The 17,202-nt window shown below is 35.3% G+C and overlaps 1 protein-coding gene across 1 annotated transcript in view; it reads left to right on the top strand.

The window, feature by feature from the left end:
• The window catches only part of LOC126881086 (GTPase-GDP dissociation stimulator vimar), a 57,672-nt gene that overhangs the window by 19,865 nt on the left and 20,605 nt on the right, over positions 1-17,202 (top strand). Inside the window, exons 3-5 of the mRNA XM_050645126.1 lie at positions 5,181-5,327; positions 6,012-6,194; positions 10,543-10,761. Of these exons, the coding sequence (XP_050501083.1) occupies positions 5,181-5,327; positions 6,012-6,194; positions 10,543-10,761 (549 nt within the window). The remainder of the gene's footprint in view (positions 1-5,180; positions 5,328-6,011; positions 6,195-10,542; positions 10,762-17,202) is intronic.

The raw sequence follows: 17,202 nt of genomic DNA, 5'->3' as shown, positions 1-17,202 counted from the left end.
CCCAGTGGGACTCATTTATCTTGGAAGACAGCTTGCTTAAACGAGTAATAGAAAATGATGATGGTTCAGTGAGGAGAACACAGATGGTGATTCCAAAGAGCAGAGTAGCCGAAGTACTCCGTCAGTTACACGACAGTCCATCAGGAGGACATTTTGGTGTAAAGAAGACCCTTCAGAGAATTCGGGAACGATTTTATTGGATGAATAGTTCTGACGATGTGAAGGACTGGTGTAAGAAATGTACTACCTGTGCTACAAGTAACGGACCCTACCGGAAAAGAAAGGCTCCTATGAGACAGTACAATGTTGGAAGTCCGTTTGAAAGAATAGCTTTGGATATTGCCGGGCCATTTCCAGAAAGTGACAATGGATGCAAATACATGTTGGTGGTAATGGATTACTTCACGAAGTGGGTGGAGATCTACGCAATTCCAGACCAGAAGGCCGCCACTATTGCAGATGTGCTAATCAAAGACTGTATCAGCCGATTCGGAGTACCTCTGGAGATCCATAGTGACCAAGGAAGAAACTTTGAGAGCGATCTATTTCAAGGAATCTGTGATAAACTAGGCATGAAGAAGACAAGAACCACGGCCTATCACCCGCAATCGGATGGAATGGTGGAGCGTATGAATAGGACAGTCGGCAAGTATTTGACAAAGATGGTGTCCAATCATCAACGAGACTGGGACCAGTACCTTCCATTCTTCGCAATGGCCTATAGATCTGCTGTTAATGAATCAACTGGCCAAACACCAGCAAAAGTCCTATTTGGACGTGAGATGCGTCTACCCTGTGATCTAGAGTTTGGATGTCGACCTGGAGAAGATGTTGCTGGTGAGGATTACGTGAATGAATTACGAAGAAGAATGGACGATATACATGAGTTGGTCCGTTCTAATCTTCAGATCGCTAGCGACCGAATGAAGAGACGATACGATACCCAAGCCGAGAGGGGATGTTTCAAGGAGAACGACAAAGTCTGGCTTTATAATCCAAAGAAGCGAACAGGTTGTTCTCCCAAGTTGCAGCAGTTCTGGGAAGGTCCGTACCTCATTGTCAAGAAAATTAATGACGTTATCTACCGAATAAGCAAGATTCCTAGGGGAAAGCCGATGATAGTCCACCATAACCGGTTGGCGCCGTACGAGGGAGACCACGACGTAGATGAAGAAGTGGAAGTAAACCAAGTTCGAGAGATGCCTGACCTCACGTTTGAGGAGTTCATGGGGGCCTATGAAGGTACCGGTAAAGCGAGACATGGTGTTACCAATGAAGAAAAGCGAGATCTACTCGCACTTCCCGATGACTATTCACTGGCCCATACCATCCCGGCCAGTATCAAAGACGCACGAGGGTTGGCATCCGCCTTCCGAAGGAAGTTTGGTCGAGTTGCAGAACTTCAATGCCAACTGCCAGCTCCTGGCAAAGCATTGAAACTCCAAGATGCATCACGTTACCTATTCTATCTGGTAACAAAAGACACTGTCCATGACCAACCTACCTACCAAGATGTATGGGATGCATTAATTCAATTGAGAGAGCACGTGTTGGAGTCCGACGTGCAAAAGTTAGCCATGCCAAAGTTAGAATGCCGCCAACTAGACTGGAGAGTTGTCCGCAATATGGTGGAAGAAATCTTTAAAGACACCGATGTCCAGGTTTTAGTCTGTTGCAATCCGCATAGTTACTGGTGCGGAGCGAAGACCGTCCCCTGCCACTTTTATACAACTGGGAGTTGTAAAAGAGGGTCCAGTTGCAGATACCAGCATCCAGTTCCAGTCCCGACAAGGTTCCAGGAGGAACCATCTTTTAAGAAGGGGGCAATGTGACGTTGTTTATAATGTGGGCACATATTATAAATGGCCTCACAACCCGGCCTATTTATCTCAGAAGCTTCTCGGCGTTACGAGAAAAGGCCAGTCCTTAACCACGGCGTTCGAGACGACCGCTGCCGAAGTATATATAGAACCGAGATTCGAGCGCAGAGAATCGGATGTATTGAAATGTATTTATTAGTTATTATTATGTTTAGTTAATTAAATCATAAATTTGAGTTTGTAAATAAATTAGATGTGTTAGTTGGTGTTATTTGTAATTATTAAATAAATAAGCGATGTAAATAAAATAATATAAGTAAGTCTTCCTTTATTTAAATTAGTGCCTAAAAATATAAATAAATAAAATAGTAGAGTCAACCGCGTAAAAAAGACAATTACATCACAGTATATTCGTATATACAAGAAGTATATCCACAAGAGTAGCCTATTTAATCGTAAAGCTAAACCGAAGGTTTAAAATAAAGATTATTCAGGTGTACGCACCAACAACGGACCATCCGGATGAGGAGATTGAAGACTTCTACGATGACATCTCAACGGCACTGAAAGAAACACCAACACATTACACGATTATATGCGGCGACTTTAACGCAAAGATCGGTCTAAAGCAGGATGAACCGGAAACAGCACTAGGTAAATTTGGATCCAAAGGCAGAAACGAGCGTGGCCAAACACTACTAGAATTTCTATTACAACAAAATCTATACCAGATGAATAGTTTCTTCTCTAAAAAAGATCACAGAAGATGGACGTGGAAAAGCCCAGATGGTAAGACCAGAAACGAGATAAACTACATAATCAGTGACAAAAAATATATATTCAACGATGTCAAAGTCCTTAATAGCTTTACCACAGGCAGCGATCATAGAATGGTAAGAGCCAAACTAAAATTAGACTTAATAACAGAAAGATCCAAAATGATTAGGAAGAAAGCCAACCCAATATGGATTGACCCAACGAATTTAAATGAATACCAAGGCAATATCAATAAAATCCTACAACAAAATGAATGCATGAATAATGTAGATGCCCTAAACGAAAATATCGTAGAAGCTATTCGAGAGGCTCAAGTAAAATGCTGCCCTAAAAGACGACAAGACGAAAAAAATAACCATTGAAACAAAGCAACTAATGGAAACTAGAAGAAAAATCAAAGGAAACGAAAGCACTGACGAAGAAGAACTGCGAAAAATAAACAAAGAAGTATCAAAAGCTATAAGGAAAGATTAAGGAAATTTAAGAATGAAAAAGTCCAGCGAACTATAGAAGAGAATAAAAGTCTGAAAGTCCTGAGAAGACGGCTTAACAATGGAAAATGCGAAATACACAAACTAAAGAACAAAGAAGGAGTCCCCACATCAAATAGAGAAGAACTACTACACATAGTTGAAGACTTCTATCAAGAACTATATACAAGCCAAAGAGAAGACCAAAAGAATTTAGAAGCCGCTGCATCACGCAAAGTTATCAACCAGGGTTCAGAGCTCATGCCAGAGATCACACTAAGCGAAATCCAGGACGCAATGAAAAAGAGGAAAAACTATAGAAGCTATAAAGGTGGGTGGACGTGCCCTTCTCAACCAAATAAAAATTTTGTTTAACCTTTGTCTAACAGATTGTTGCATACCGGAAACATGGAACAATGCAGTAACAATTTTACTACACAAGAAAGGCGACAAGGCGCACCTAGAAAACTATAGACCAACCAGCTTATTGAACCACATCTATAAAATGTTTACCCGAATAATTACAAGACTAGAAAAAAAGTTAGATTTCTACCAACCCCGAGAACAAGCTGGATTCCGCTCAAAATTCGGAACAAACGATCACCTACAAACAGTAAAAACCTTAATAGAAAAGTCGATAGAATATAACAGACCACTGGTATTTATCTTCGTAGACTTTCACAAAGCCTTCGACACTGTGGAATTAGACAGCATTATAACTGCTCTGAACAATAGTAGAATAGATTACCGGTTTACAAAGTTAGTGCAAACATTATACCAAAACGCCACAATGCGTGTAAAACTACATGATACTACCAGAGAAATTCATATCAAGCGAGGTGTGAGACAGGGCGACACTCTCTCACCTAAATTATTTATAGCCGTCCTCGAATACGCCTTTAAAATGCTAAAGTGGGAAAATAGAGGAATAAAAATAAATGGAGAAATGCTCAATCACCTGCGTTTTGCCGACGATATAGTACTTATTACCGAAGATCTGGGTGAAGCACAACAAATGCTACTAGAATTAGAAAACGTATCTTCAATAATAGGTCTAAAAATGAACATCAGTAAGACCAAATTTATGACAAATTTAGTTCCCAGCGAACACCTAACCATCCAAAATCAAGTGGTAGAATTGACAGAAAAGTACATATATCTCGGTCATGAAATCAGAATAGGCAAGGACAATCAGACTTGCGAATTTCAACGACGAATAACACTTGCTTGGGCGGCGTATGGTTCACTAAGAGACATCTTTGAGAGCAACATCCCGACAGCTATGAAACGGAAAACATTTGACCAATGTGTTCTTCCTATTATGACATACGGAGCAGAAACTCTCACGCTCACAAAAACAACAGCACTAAAAATGCGAGTGGCACAAAGGCGCATGGAAAGATCGATTCTCGGCGTGACAAAAAAAGACAAAATAAGGAACCAAGACTTAAGGAAAAGAACAGGTATCACTGATGTCGTTGAACGTATAGCCAAGTTGAAATGGAATTGGGCAGGTCACAAAGCGCGACTGAAAGACTCAAGATGGACCAGAAAACTAATTGACTGGCGCCCAAGAGAAGACAAACGCAGTAGAGGACGACCACCAACACGCTGAATGGACGACATAAACCGAATATCCAAGAAATGGCAACAAGAAGCACAGAACCGTGAAGAGTGGCGAAGAATGGGAGAGACCTATGTTCAGCAGTGGATAGAAGAGGTTGTATGATGTATATTCGTGGACTTATTCTATCTCCCTGCTATTTACACGCCAGGGGTTGTCTGTGTTTGTCATACTCATTTTTAGGCCGACGTATTGGGAGCTGTCTGCGAGTCCCTCCAGCATAATTTGTAGTTCCTCGAATGTGCTCGCTATAATCACGACGTCGTCAGCGAATCTGAGGTGGTTTAATTTGTTGTCATTAACATTTATGTCATATCTTGACCAATTTGTAGTTTTAAAGACGTCTTCCTAGGCTAGGTTAAAAAGTTGTGGCGATATGAGATTTTTTTCTTTTGTTCGTCATCTTTTGTTCTTTATCAGCTATTATATTTACAATTTCCTATAGTCCATCAATAGTATGTATTTAATTGTTTTTTTTTTATTTTTCAGAGGAAATAAAAACTATTTTTGCAAAAGAAGGTGTTTGTGAACTCTTAGTTGAACTTATTGAGAAGTACAAAGAGAAATTTAATGATGAAGACAGTAGGGATGCTTTAAGACTAGCTTGTGATTTTATTGTGGTTGTTGCCACTGGAGGTATGGTATTTTTGTAGATTATTAATGTAGAATTGTAAATATTGTATCTTACATTTTAAGTTTCTTATAATTTTTCTTAATTATTATTATGAGCACGAAATAAGAGTCTCACGCATACAAACATATAGGCCACATGCGAATCGGATTGGGGATTTGGAATCGGAGTTAAGATGTAAGATAAACAGTAGCCGCCTTGACTAATTTTAATTACCTACTAGTTAAGGGAGAATTAAACAGCCCTAAAGTTTTTAATGGTTTTAGTTTATTGGAAAAGGTCGGTACATACTTTGAACCAATTTTAATAGGTTAGTTCTCAGGGGAAAACGGATTAAACCACGAAGAAGAGGGAGCTTAGATGTAACAGATTTGTATTTAGCGTGGGGGTTCGATAGTTAGTCGATTTTGAGATTTGCACGAAAGAGGTTGTATTTGGCGATAATCAAAAAGACGCGAAGTTTAAGACGTACTTATATGTTGACAATCCGGTCATATTAAGTAGATACATTTTAGTCGCAATTACACAATCATTTTACATTTCGTCAACTTATCAGTAATCTATAATTTAGTTGTCTATTTTATTAATTAAAAATGTTAAGCATCATACGGACTTTTATTACGGGTGTCTTTAACGAATCCTACATTAATATTAGATTCTCAATTAATATCTGTATATTATTCTTTCAGATGACTGTATGAATCTCTTATACAAAAATGGTCAAGGACTGTTGTACAAGAAAACTTTAACTTTGTTAGAGAGTGATGACAAAGATTTACTCAGCACAGGTATTTTAGCTATTGGAAACTTTGCTAGAAAGGACACACATTGTATTGAAATGGTGAATGATGGACTTTCAAAGAAACTCATTGGTAAATCCATTTTAACTAATATTCTTACTAAATTAGCAATATTAAATTTATTACAGTCAGCTAAAGATTTTTATTGTTTCCTAATTATAAGATCCAGGGTTTCTAACTAGCTAGGTCTGGTAAAACATAATATCGTCTTAGCATGATGTTCGTGGACAAACTGAAGCAATTTGAAAAGGCAGGTATCAATATAGCTCTGACTATTCAAAGCTTCTCCCCTCATTCTTTTCACAAAAGGTCAGGATAAGCCTATGTTAGAAATTACGCACCAGACAAGGATTTTATCGAAAAATTTCGCTTTAAGTTTGTATCTAACATTGTCAGGACATTCCTTTATGTTGTCCATATAAAAGGAAACGTTTCCCTTCATTTAAGAATTACTCAAAGTTAAATACTTTTCATCATCTAAAATAATGATTTTTTCATTAGCCAAGTATAGTAACCTAAGTTGACGACAACATCTTGGTATACGAAGGAATTGCGCTTGAGAGTATTTGGGGCACTTACGTCTCTTTCGATATTTAAGACCATTCCTCCTCAATTCCAACTATTCGCGGTGTGCAAGTACTTGGAGGGGATACGAGAAACGATCGTGCGCGAATAGCGGAGAAATCTTGCAACTTTCTTAAATAATTCATATTGTCAATTGAAATTGTCAAATTGACGTATATTTCATACCTACTATCATTGAAGAAGAAAAATTATATGTTGCTCACAATATTGATATGATATGCAATTATTATACAGGGTGTCCCGAAAAGATTGGTCATAAATTATACCACATATTCTGGGGCCAAAAATAGTTCGATTGAACCTAACTTACCTTAGTACAAATGTGCTCACAAAAAAAGTTACAGCTCTTTCAAGTTACAAAATGAAAATCGATTTTTTTCAATATATCGAAAACTATTAGAGATTTTTTATTGAAAATGGACATGTATCATTCTTATGGAAGGAACATCTTAAAACAAAACTATAGTGAAATTTGTCCGCCCCATTAAAAATTTATGGGGATTTTGTTCCCTTAAACCCCCCCAAACTTTTGTGTACGTTCCAATTAATTCATTATTGTGGTACCATTAGTTAAACACAACGTTTTTAAAACTTTTTTGCCACTTAGTATTTTTTCGATAAGCCATTTTTTATCGAGATGCGCCTTCTTTTTCAATATATTTACGTAAAATTTTTATTGGGGTTTTGTTCCTTTAAACCCCCCAAATGTTTGTGTACGTTCCAATTAAACTATTATTATGGTACCATTAGTTAAACACAGTGTTTTTAAAACTTTTGCCTCTTGTCTTTTTTTCATAACTCAACTTTTATCGAGATGTAGCTTCTTTTTCAAAATATACCTAAAAATGTAAATTATAAATACATTTTCAGATTTATTAACAGGTCTCTATAATCGTACTTAACCATATACAAATATGTGGTGGATTCGACAAATATTCAAAATATCTCGATAAACACTGGCTTATCAAAAAAGTTCTAAGAGGCAAAAAAGTTTTAAAGATATTGTGTTTAACTAATGGTGCCACAATTATAATTTAATTGGAACGTACACAAAAGTTTGGGGGGTTTAAAGGAACAAAACCCCCATAAATTTTTTATGGGGTGCACAAATTTAACTTTAATTTTTTTTTAAGATGTTACTGCCATAAAAATGCCACATGTCTATTTTCAATAAAAAATCTCAGAGAGTTTTCGATATATGAAAAAAAATCGATTTTCATTTTGTAACTTCAAAGGGCTGTAACTTTTTTTGAGTGCACTATTGTATATAGGTAAGTGAGGTTCAATCAACCTATTTTTAACCCCAGAATCTGTGGTATAATTTATGACCAATCTTTTCGGGACACCCTGTATAAAAGTATATTTAGTTAATCGTATTTTGCTTGCAGTACTGCATTTATTAATTAATTTTATTTACTACATACAATTGTTTACCTTTTAATAACATAACCTAAATCTTCTTTTCTTCTTATAATTTTTTTGGGCTACGGCCTTGACAATTATCCAGCAACCAGGACCAATATGATTGGCCAATATAATTAAAAGTGCGAAAAAAGTTGCCGAGCTGTGAAACCAGGTGTCGCTTTTCCGAACTTAACGGTCCCAATATCATACTCTTAGAAGATCTGTGTTGACGAGGCAATCTCATAGTCTTTTGCAACTTGGTTTTTTGCTCTTCTCGCCAATCTGTGCAGTAAATGTACCGGGTGTCCCAATAAGAATGGCTCTCGGCCATATCTCAGGAACCGTTTATAGTACAGCTTTGAGAAAAAAATATTTATAACAAAAGTTGCCTCAGGAAAAGTCTGGAAATTATTTTCATAATTGTAGGTCCACCGCTAGAGGGCGTAATTTAATATCAAAAATTAAAAAATCAAAATTTACCTAATGAAAGGGTACTGGAAATCCAGTCATCGTATTCTTCATAAAATTCTTCGTACATTTGATTTCACAAGCTTAAGTCTACCTTTACAAATAAGAGGTGGGGGTGAGTGGGAACCTTCTTATGAAAAAATGGCTGTAAGTCCGGTTCTGCTAAATCGAATTTTGCATACTTGGTCTTGTTGAAAACATCTCTTTTTCTAATTTTCTTTGGAGAATATTAAATACAAGTATGCATTTTTAATCCTGTATTACAAAATTAGACAAAATTAGCGACATAATACCGAAAACCGCATGTCGTTACTTTTTTTCTATCTCGAGATATCTTAAGAAACGGGTAAATTTTAAACAGCTGTTAATGTCACCGGTAAACGAAGTTAAGGAAAAGTAGTGTGCTATGGAAAAAACAAAGAAACATTTTCCAGATGTAAACGTTTATAATTAATTAAAACAACAATAAGACAAACAACACTATAAAATATAACAAAGAAATAAAAGCAACTACTTACTTAGTGACGACCTAAATGTTCAAATTGTTGCCCACCATTTTCGATGCAGGCATTTACTCTTTCAAGAGTAGATTAAACAGCAGTCTCAATTTCTGCTTTCGCAATGCTTTGAATGGCGTTTCGTATTCTCTAGATTCTAGATTCTAGTTCATGTTTTCTCGAGTAGTGAGCCTAGCGGCAAAAACAAGGTCTTTAATCCGTCCCCATAAATAAGAGTCTAAAACAATTAAATTTGTTGCTATTCAATCTACTCTTGAAAGAGTAAATGCTTGCATGGAAAATTATGGGCAACAATTTGAACATTTAGTCAGTCACTAAGACTAAGTAAGTAGTTGCTTTTATTTCTTTGTTATATTTTATAGTGTTGTTTGTCTTATTGTTGTTATAATTAATTATATAAGTTTACATCTGGAAAATGTTTATTTGTTTTTTCCATAGCACACTACTTTTCCTTAACCTCGTTTACCGGTGACAGTAACAGTTATGTTTAAAATTTAAGATATCTCGAGATAGAAAAAAGGTATCGACATGCGGTTTTCGGTATTATGTTGCTAATTTGGTCTAATTTTGTAATACAGGATTAAAAATGCATACTTGTATTTAATATTTTCCAAAGAAAACTAGATTTCTGAAAATAATTAAATAACGCCTCCTAGCTTGCATATTACTTATTAGGCTATTTCGAAAATAAGACACTTACATTGACGAAAAAGAGCTGTTTTCAACAAGACACCAAGTATGCTAAATTCGATTTAGCAGAACCGGACCTACAGTCATTTTTTCATAAGAAGGTTCCCACTCACCCCCACCTCTTATTTGCAAAGGTAGACTTAAACTTGTGAAATCAAATATGCGTAGAATTTTATGAAGAATACGATGATTGGATTTCCAGTGCCCGTTCATTAGGTAAATTTTGTAAAATTTTGATTTTTTAATTTTTGATATTCAATTACGCCCTCTAGCGGTGGACCTACAATTATGAAAATAATTTCCACGCTTTTCCCGAGGCAACTTTTGTTATAAATATTTTTTTCTCAACGCTGTACTATAAACGGTTCCTGAGATATGGCCGAGAGCCATTCTTATTGGGACACCCGGTACATGGTCTTTCACTTTTTGGTAGATTTAGACATGGTACCTATTCCCTGCTCGCACTCCGTTAGTGTTCTGCGTGAAATGCTTTCATTCTAGAATATTCATAGATTTCCTCTTTGGGTACCAGCCCAACCAACTTGTCGATACATTTTCTTATTTCTAATTTGTACAAAATCTTAAAGCGAAAACTTCAAAATCAATCAGACAAAGTCAACAAACTTTTTTTTCCAAAGGCAACTTGATATTATTTTGTTTTTGATAAAATTAAAGCCAATGAATTTTGTGCCAAAACTTTTAGGACATACATTATTTGTATATATCTTTTAATCATTTAATATGTTTTACTACAGAAATGCTTAAGAAATATAATACCAGCACCAAGCTAGAAGATGTCAAGGTACAGCATGCTTTACTGAGTGTTTTGAAGAACCTCCTCATCCCACAACAAAACAAGGCCAAAGTCATAGAGGAAGGACTCATAGAAGTTATTTATCCAATGATACAAATCGACCAATTCTTCGTTGTGTTCAAGCTCCTTGGTACATTTAGAATGGCTATTGAAGGACAAGGTAAGGTGATTTTCCACAAAATATCAAATTTCTCTGTAAAAAAATATAGAATAAGCTAGTATTTAGCAATGGCTTAATGTTTCTTCTTCATGTGCCGGGCTCGATTTTCGGCATCGGAAAAGGGATGCAGAGGATCTGTTAAACCATTCTCTCAGGTTTTTAAACCAATACGTTCTTCTTCGACCTGACGCTCTTCTTCCGTCTACCTTGCCTTGTATTATTAAATGGAGTATACATTATATCTCTCTGGGTATTATTATAATTATATCAGTATTATTATAATGTATATTATATCTCTCTGGGTGTCGCATAACATGGCCAAATTATTTAAGTTTGCGATTTTTAACTGTTCTTACTTCCGTAACTTTTTCCCATCCGATGCAAAACAACTTCGTTTCGAACTCTATCCACCCAACTTATTCGTAGGATTCTCTGACACACCCAGATTTCAAAGGCTTCCAATTTCTTAAGAAGTGTATCCGTTAAAGACCATCCTTCGACACCATACAAATGAGTAGAGAACACATAACATCTCACTAATCTAATTTTCAGACTCAAAGTAATATTGTTTCCACATAACAGATTCTTCATCTTAAAGGCCTTCTCTACACGTATTCTAATACACTCTTTGCTCATGTCCCAGTTCTCATTTAGATTACAACCAAGATAGATGATACTGAGCAGTGTGAATAAAAAATAAGTGTTTACTTTAAGAATTCAGTTATAGTATAAGTACAATCTTATTAGATTCGCCTATAAGTTTAAGTACATTCTGAAAAATTTGTGAATAATATTTTGCTTATACTTATAAGTGTATACTAAAAAATTTAAGTTTAAACTAACAACAGGAAACACAAATCTAGAAAAAACTTATAAAAACCGGCCGTATTCTATTTTTGTCAACAGATTTTTCAGTTTATTTAGTTATTTATTACAACCATTAGCAGACACACGTTTGTAAAAGTGTTAAAAATGAGTTCCGAGTACGACAGTGAATCTCTTGACTCCGAAGTCGGTGAAGGACAAAGTTGCAATTTGCGCTTCATAGAGCCTTTATCTAATCACAAAGTTTTATTTGATAAGTCGCAGTTGCCATTAATAAGAAAAAATAAGGAAATTTGCTTAATTAAAATGCAGGAATCATACCAAACGATTTATGGCAAAAGTGTTAATGTAAAACAATTGAAAAAAAAAAGATTCAAAATATGAAAAACGAATTAAAAAAGAAAACAGATAAGAAAGCAACTGTAAATACAAAAATTATTTTGAAAGATCGGGAAGAAAAATTGCTGGACATTATAGATAAAGATGAGAAAAACCCAACATTGCATAAAATTCCTGGAGCGGCGACAACGGGATTGAACCAGCGAAGACAAGGCACGTTTTAGTCAGACCTCCTCCTCCTTCCTCTTATATTACACCATCACAAGCAAAAAGAAATAAGCTGGAAGGGCAAGAAACAGATGAGACTGCAAAATTATGCACAGCTGATCTACAAAGACTGGTTCTTCTTGAGCAGCTAAAACTTACGCGCATGCAGATCGAGCGAGAACAACTTTTATTGCTACGTCAAAGTCTACCCGAAACCCAGGGTCCCGAAAGCGAAGGTCCCGAAATTTCAACTTCTTTATATTTAGCTAAAATATATACAATGTTATAAATGATGAAATATGATATATTTTTTAAGGTACACACCCTGTATATTTTTATTTGTTTCAACAGTTTTTGAATATAATTTTGAATTTATAACTATAACAATTTATATAATTAAATGTTTAGTTGGTAAATGAAATGTTTGATTTCTTCTCTCCGTTGGAGTCCCCTTCTCATAACATTTTCAGCGTCATTTTCTAAATTGTATTGCTCTTCTTCTTCGTCATTCATGACATCTTCTTCTTCATCGACAGGAAGTGGATCATTTAAATACTTTGATATATTATGAAGTACAGCACAACTAATAATAACAGATGCAACTCTGTCTAGTTTTACTCTAACCATATATTGCAAAATTGGAAAACTTCTCTTCAGTTGGCCAAAGCACCTTTCGATTATGACTCTTTCTTTCATGAAAAGTGTGTTAAACGCAATTTCTTCACGAGTTTTGGGATTTCTGTATGGCGTCATCAGCCAACGTCTGATTCCATAACCAGAATCACCTAATAACACCATATTATTATGCCGCATATTATTCATTTCGACATAAATTGCAGAATTCTTTAGTATCCTACTGTCGTTACTGACCCAGGCCACTGAGCGTCTATGAAAGTAAATTCTTCTTTTGCATTACATGTTGCCTGTACATTTATGCTAAAGTAACCTTTTCTGTTATAGTATTCGTCTCCATGCTCAGATGGTTTCGGAATTCTTATATGTTTACAATCAACAGCACCAAATGCACAAGGAAACTGATACTTAGCACTCCACTCTTGTTGTGCTTCAGCAATGTTATTTAAAGGAAAACGTAACCAAATTTTCTGAATTATTTTAGTCAAAACAAATTTCACAGTTTTACTCACTGTTGTTCGATGAACACTTTCATCCTTGCCAACTCCAATTTGAAATACAGGATCACTTAAAAATCGAAGAAATATCTGCATTTTTTGTCTGGGATTTAATGCCCCTTGTTTCTCCAGTGTCTTCAAGGAAATTTTCTGCTAACCACTCCACATTAATTCTCGAAAAACGATATAAATTATGATATTCCTCATCCCGACACTCACTTCGTTGAGAATAATATTTTCGACGTCTAATGTTCATAAATTGAGCCATTTTTAAACGTGTTCGATTGAAGTTCTATACAAGACAAATGTTTAAGCTGAACATTACCTGGCTAGAAAAATTCAAAGTTGTTACTTTAAAATTTCAGTAAATGCTGTATTTTATTCACATCTAAATAAGCGTTTACTACAAAAAGACAGAACATACTTAAAGCAAACAGAATAAACTTATAAGTTTAAGCTACGACTTAATATTATTCACAAAAATGTTAGCTTTGGCTACGAAAAAGGTACTTTAAGTGCATACTACAATTTTATTCACACTGCCCACTGTTAGTTCTCTCCATTTGTTCACCATAATCTGTTACCACTCCCAGTTGTATTGCCGTTTTTTTTTAGTCTTTGCGGTGTTTAGCCTGAGTGCGTATTCATCACACGTTGTGGTAATCCTATTAATCAGATGTTGACGTTCTTCGTAATTGCTTGCAATTAACACCGAACCTTTCGCATATCTCAAATTATTAATATTGATGCCACATTGAACATTATCCACTGCTTTATTGAAAACGAACTCAGAGTAGGTTAAATATTAGTGGGGACAAAATGCAACCGTGCTTTACTTCTCTTCGTATTTGAAGCTTTTCATTAGTGTCACGGACAATAATAGGCGCCCATACACACGGGCAGGGGGGGCCGTGGCCCCCCTAGCTTTTCGGGAAAGAAAAAAATTAAATTTATATTGCATAAACGTATTTTTGTCAAAAAATTATTGAGTAATTTTGAGAGATCAATTGGAAACAACATATTTATTAATAAAAAATTCACATATTGGATAATTAATCGTTTAACAGAAAATCTGTGTGTCTGCGACAGCGGTCTATATGGAATGTGCATAATACACATTTCGCACAGTCACGGTGTGCTATTAACGAAAACATTGAAAGAGATTAGAAACTTGGGATCATATTTATATACGTAATCGACACCCAAAATTACAAATTAAATGAATCATTTATAATAATACTGCAAAGAAACTCATATCAGCAAGAAATCCGATCTTTGATCGATAATCACTAATGAGCTATTTGTCTTTGAGAACTTACACTAGAAAGATAAAGTGTAAAATCTGTGAAGTGATTATATTTGTTTTCTATATTAAGTTTTGTGTATGTACACCGAATAGAACCATCTTCCTAAACAGAAATAAATTCATATTGAAAAATAAATTTTTAAATATGTATATTGAACATAGTTAGTCAAATTTTAGTTTGCAAAAGTATTTTTTTAGTAAGTAGATTATTTTTAAAGTGTACATTATGATGAACAGAACAATTTTATTTAAATGAAAAACAGGTGATCTTTCATGACGAATGAGTGTTATATACAGGGTGTCCCAAAAGTAGCGGAAAGGTCGAATAATTCGAGAAATGAACATCGGATCTATGCGATGACAAAATCTATGCGATGACACTAAACAAATCCACCACTTCAACCCCTGTGTGTGGAGCGGGGGTAAATTTAAAATCTTAAATGAAATCCCTAATTTTTGTTGCAGATTTGGATTTTCCTTGTAAAAATAAGCAAATTTTATTCGAGTCATTTTGCGAATTGTGGGTAGATAGCGCTATAATCGGAAAAAACGATATATCGTGATACCATAGCAAAATTATAGAAACGGTCTAATATCTCGAGAAATATACTTCCAAATAAAAAACTAAAAAACACTGGTTTAATATTTTTCAAAAATCTATAGAATGACACCAAACAATATTTTTCATTCCACACTCTGGAGGTGGGGTGAGAGTTAACTTTAAAATCTTAAATAGGAACCCCCATTTTTTATTGCAGACTGAGTTTCCTCCTCAAAAAATAAGTAACATTTATTCAAAACTTTTTTTTTTAGAATTGTTGAAGGATGGCGCTATAATCGGAAAATGCGATTTATTTGCGCCATCTATCAACGATTCTAAAAATGTTTGGCATATATGTAACTTATTTTTCATAAGGATTCTAAATCTGCAAAAATAAAGGGGGCTCCTTTTTAAGATTTTAAAGTAAAAACTTGGTTCGACACATACTCATGGTTAGTCTACTCGCCACAGTTGAAGGCAGGGCTTTGGAAGCATTGTATTCTTTTCAAACGGGTTTTAAAGAGAGGCGCAACTTTTGTGGTACCCATGACATTTCCATTTAAAAACTTGGTCTAGTATTTAAATGTATGAATAATTTCTCACAACAGGGTTCAAACTAGGTTTTTTAGGTGGTTTAAACTACAGTAGACTCCCTCTATAACGAGAACTGAAATGGTGGACTATTTATCTCGTTATAAGCCGATCTCGTTATATCAAACAACAATAATATTGAAATGTTTTGATGCCTCTTACGTAGTTTATTAGGTGTCGATGGTCAACCTGAACAGTGAACAATGAGACTTCGCCGTCATAAATTGTAAATTTTCTATAATATTCAATATCGGTCGATAAACAGGCAGAAGTTTATTACAGGTGGCCGAGTTTATTACAGCACTGGCCTCGATAATAAGACAGATGTTGGGCATTTCTATGTACAGGCAGTTGGGGCATTTATTTAATTATAACCATTACAACGCTAAAAACAGGTAAAGACACGTATTCTTCGATTTCAATTTTCCTCGTTGTAACCAAATATGCCTCGTTATAGAGCGTTATAGTTCAATAGGAATTTCATGGGACACCTAATGTACCTCGTTATAAGCGAAACCTCATTATATCCGTGTTCGTTATAGAGAGAGTCTACTGTATATATTGTCATCCGAAATATATACAAAATGTAATGTGTAACATCTTCACGTTTGGCCACCCCCCCTAAAAATTTTTATATGGGCGCCCTTGCGGACAATCCTGATATTTGCACGTTGATGCCAGTAAATATTTTTAATAATGTGTAGGTCTTTATCATCAATACCCACCTGCTGAAGAATGTCAATCAATTCAGTGTTTTACTCGATCAAAGACCTTCTTAAAGTTAATAAAACACATATAAACCGGATGTCTGACATCTCTGCATCTCTGTACCATAACCTGAATACTAAATGGTTATTGCGGAACCCAAACTGTGTATCACCAAGTTGTTCCTCTATTTTTTGATATATTCTAGAGCAGTGGTGCTCAGACTTATACTGTGTGGGATCTACCACGTAAACTGCAAGCGTCCAGCGATCGACTGCTATTAGTAAAAAACAACAATTTTGAAAATAAAAAACTTTGTTGTACATTTCTATTTGATAAAAAGTTGTAACTTCAGAGAGTTCAGCACCTTCATTTGGGAAAATGCAGACTCACACAAGTACGTTGATCCAAAGAATGCAATGAGCTTCAGAGCTATTTGCCTCAAAGATGGATATTTGTTATACGGTATGAAAGACCAAAATTTCTTATCAGCCGCTCTGGACTTAAGGTGTATATAAGTATCCGAAATTATTTTCAGTGCCTAATTTTGGACGGAAATGATCTCCACACTGAAAGTAATTAATATTTCAGTGGCAATTTTTTCCACGTCTTCACAAGAAAATGGATTAGACATGAATGTTACAATATCTGTCGGTTTCTTAAAATCAGCCAAGCACCTTTCAAACTCGCCATGAACTATTTGCATCTCCGTCTCATAATAAATATAATTCAAATGGGCGGTTAACCTTTTTTTTTTTTTCAACGACAGAAAGTTGTTTAAATCCTTTCTGTTCATT

Source organism: Diabrotica virgifera, chromosome 3 (assembly GCF_917563875.1).
Source record: "Diabrotica virgifera virgifera chromosome 3, PGI_DIABVI_V3a".
In the NCBI taxonomy this organism is placed as follows: Eukaryota; Metazoa; Arthropoda; class Insecta; order Coleoptera; family Chrysomelidae; genus Diabrotica; species Diabrotica virgifera.
The sequence above is the reverse complement of the archived record's forward strand: the minus strand, read 5'-3'. Positions and strand labels throughout refer to the sequence as shown.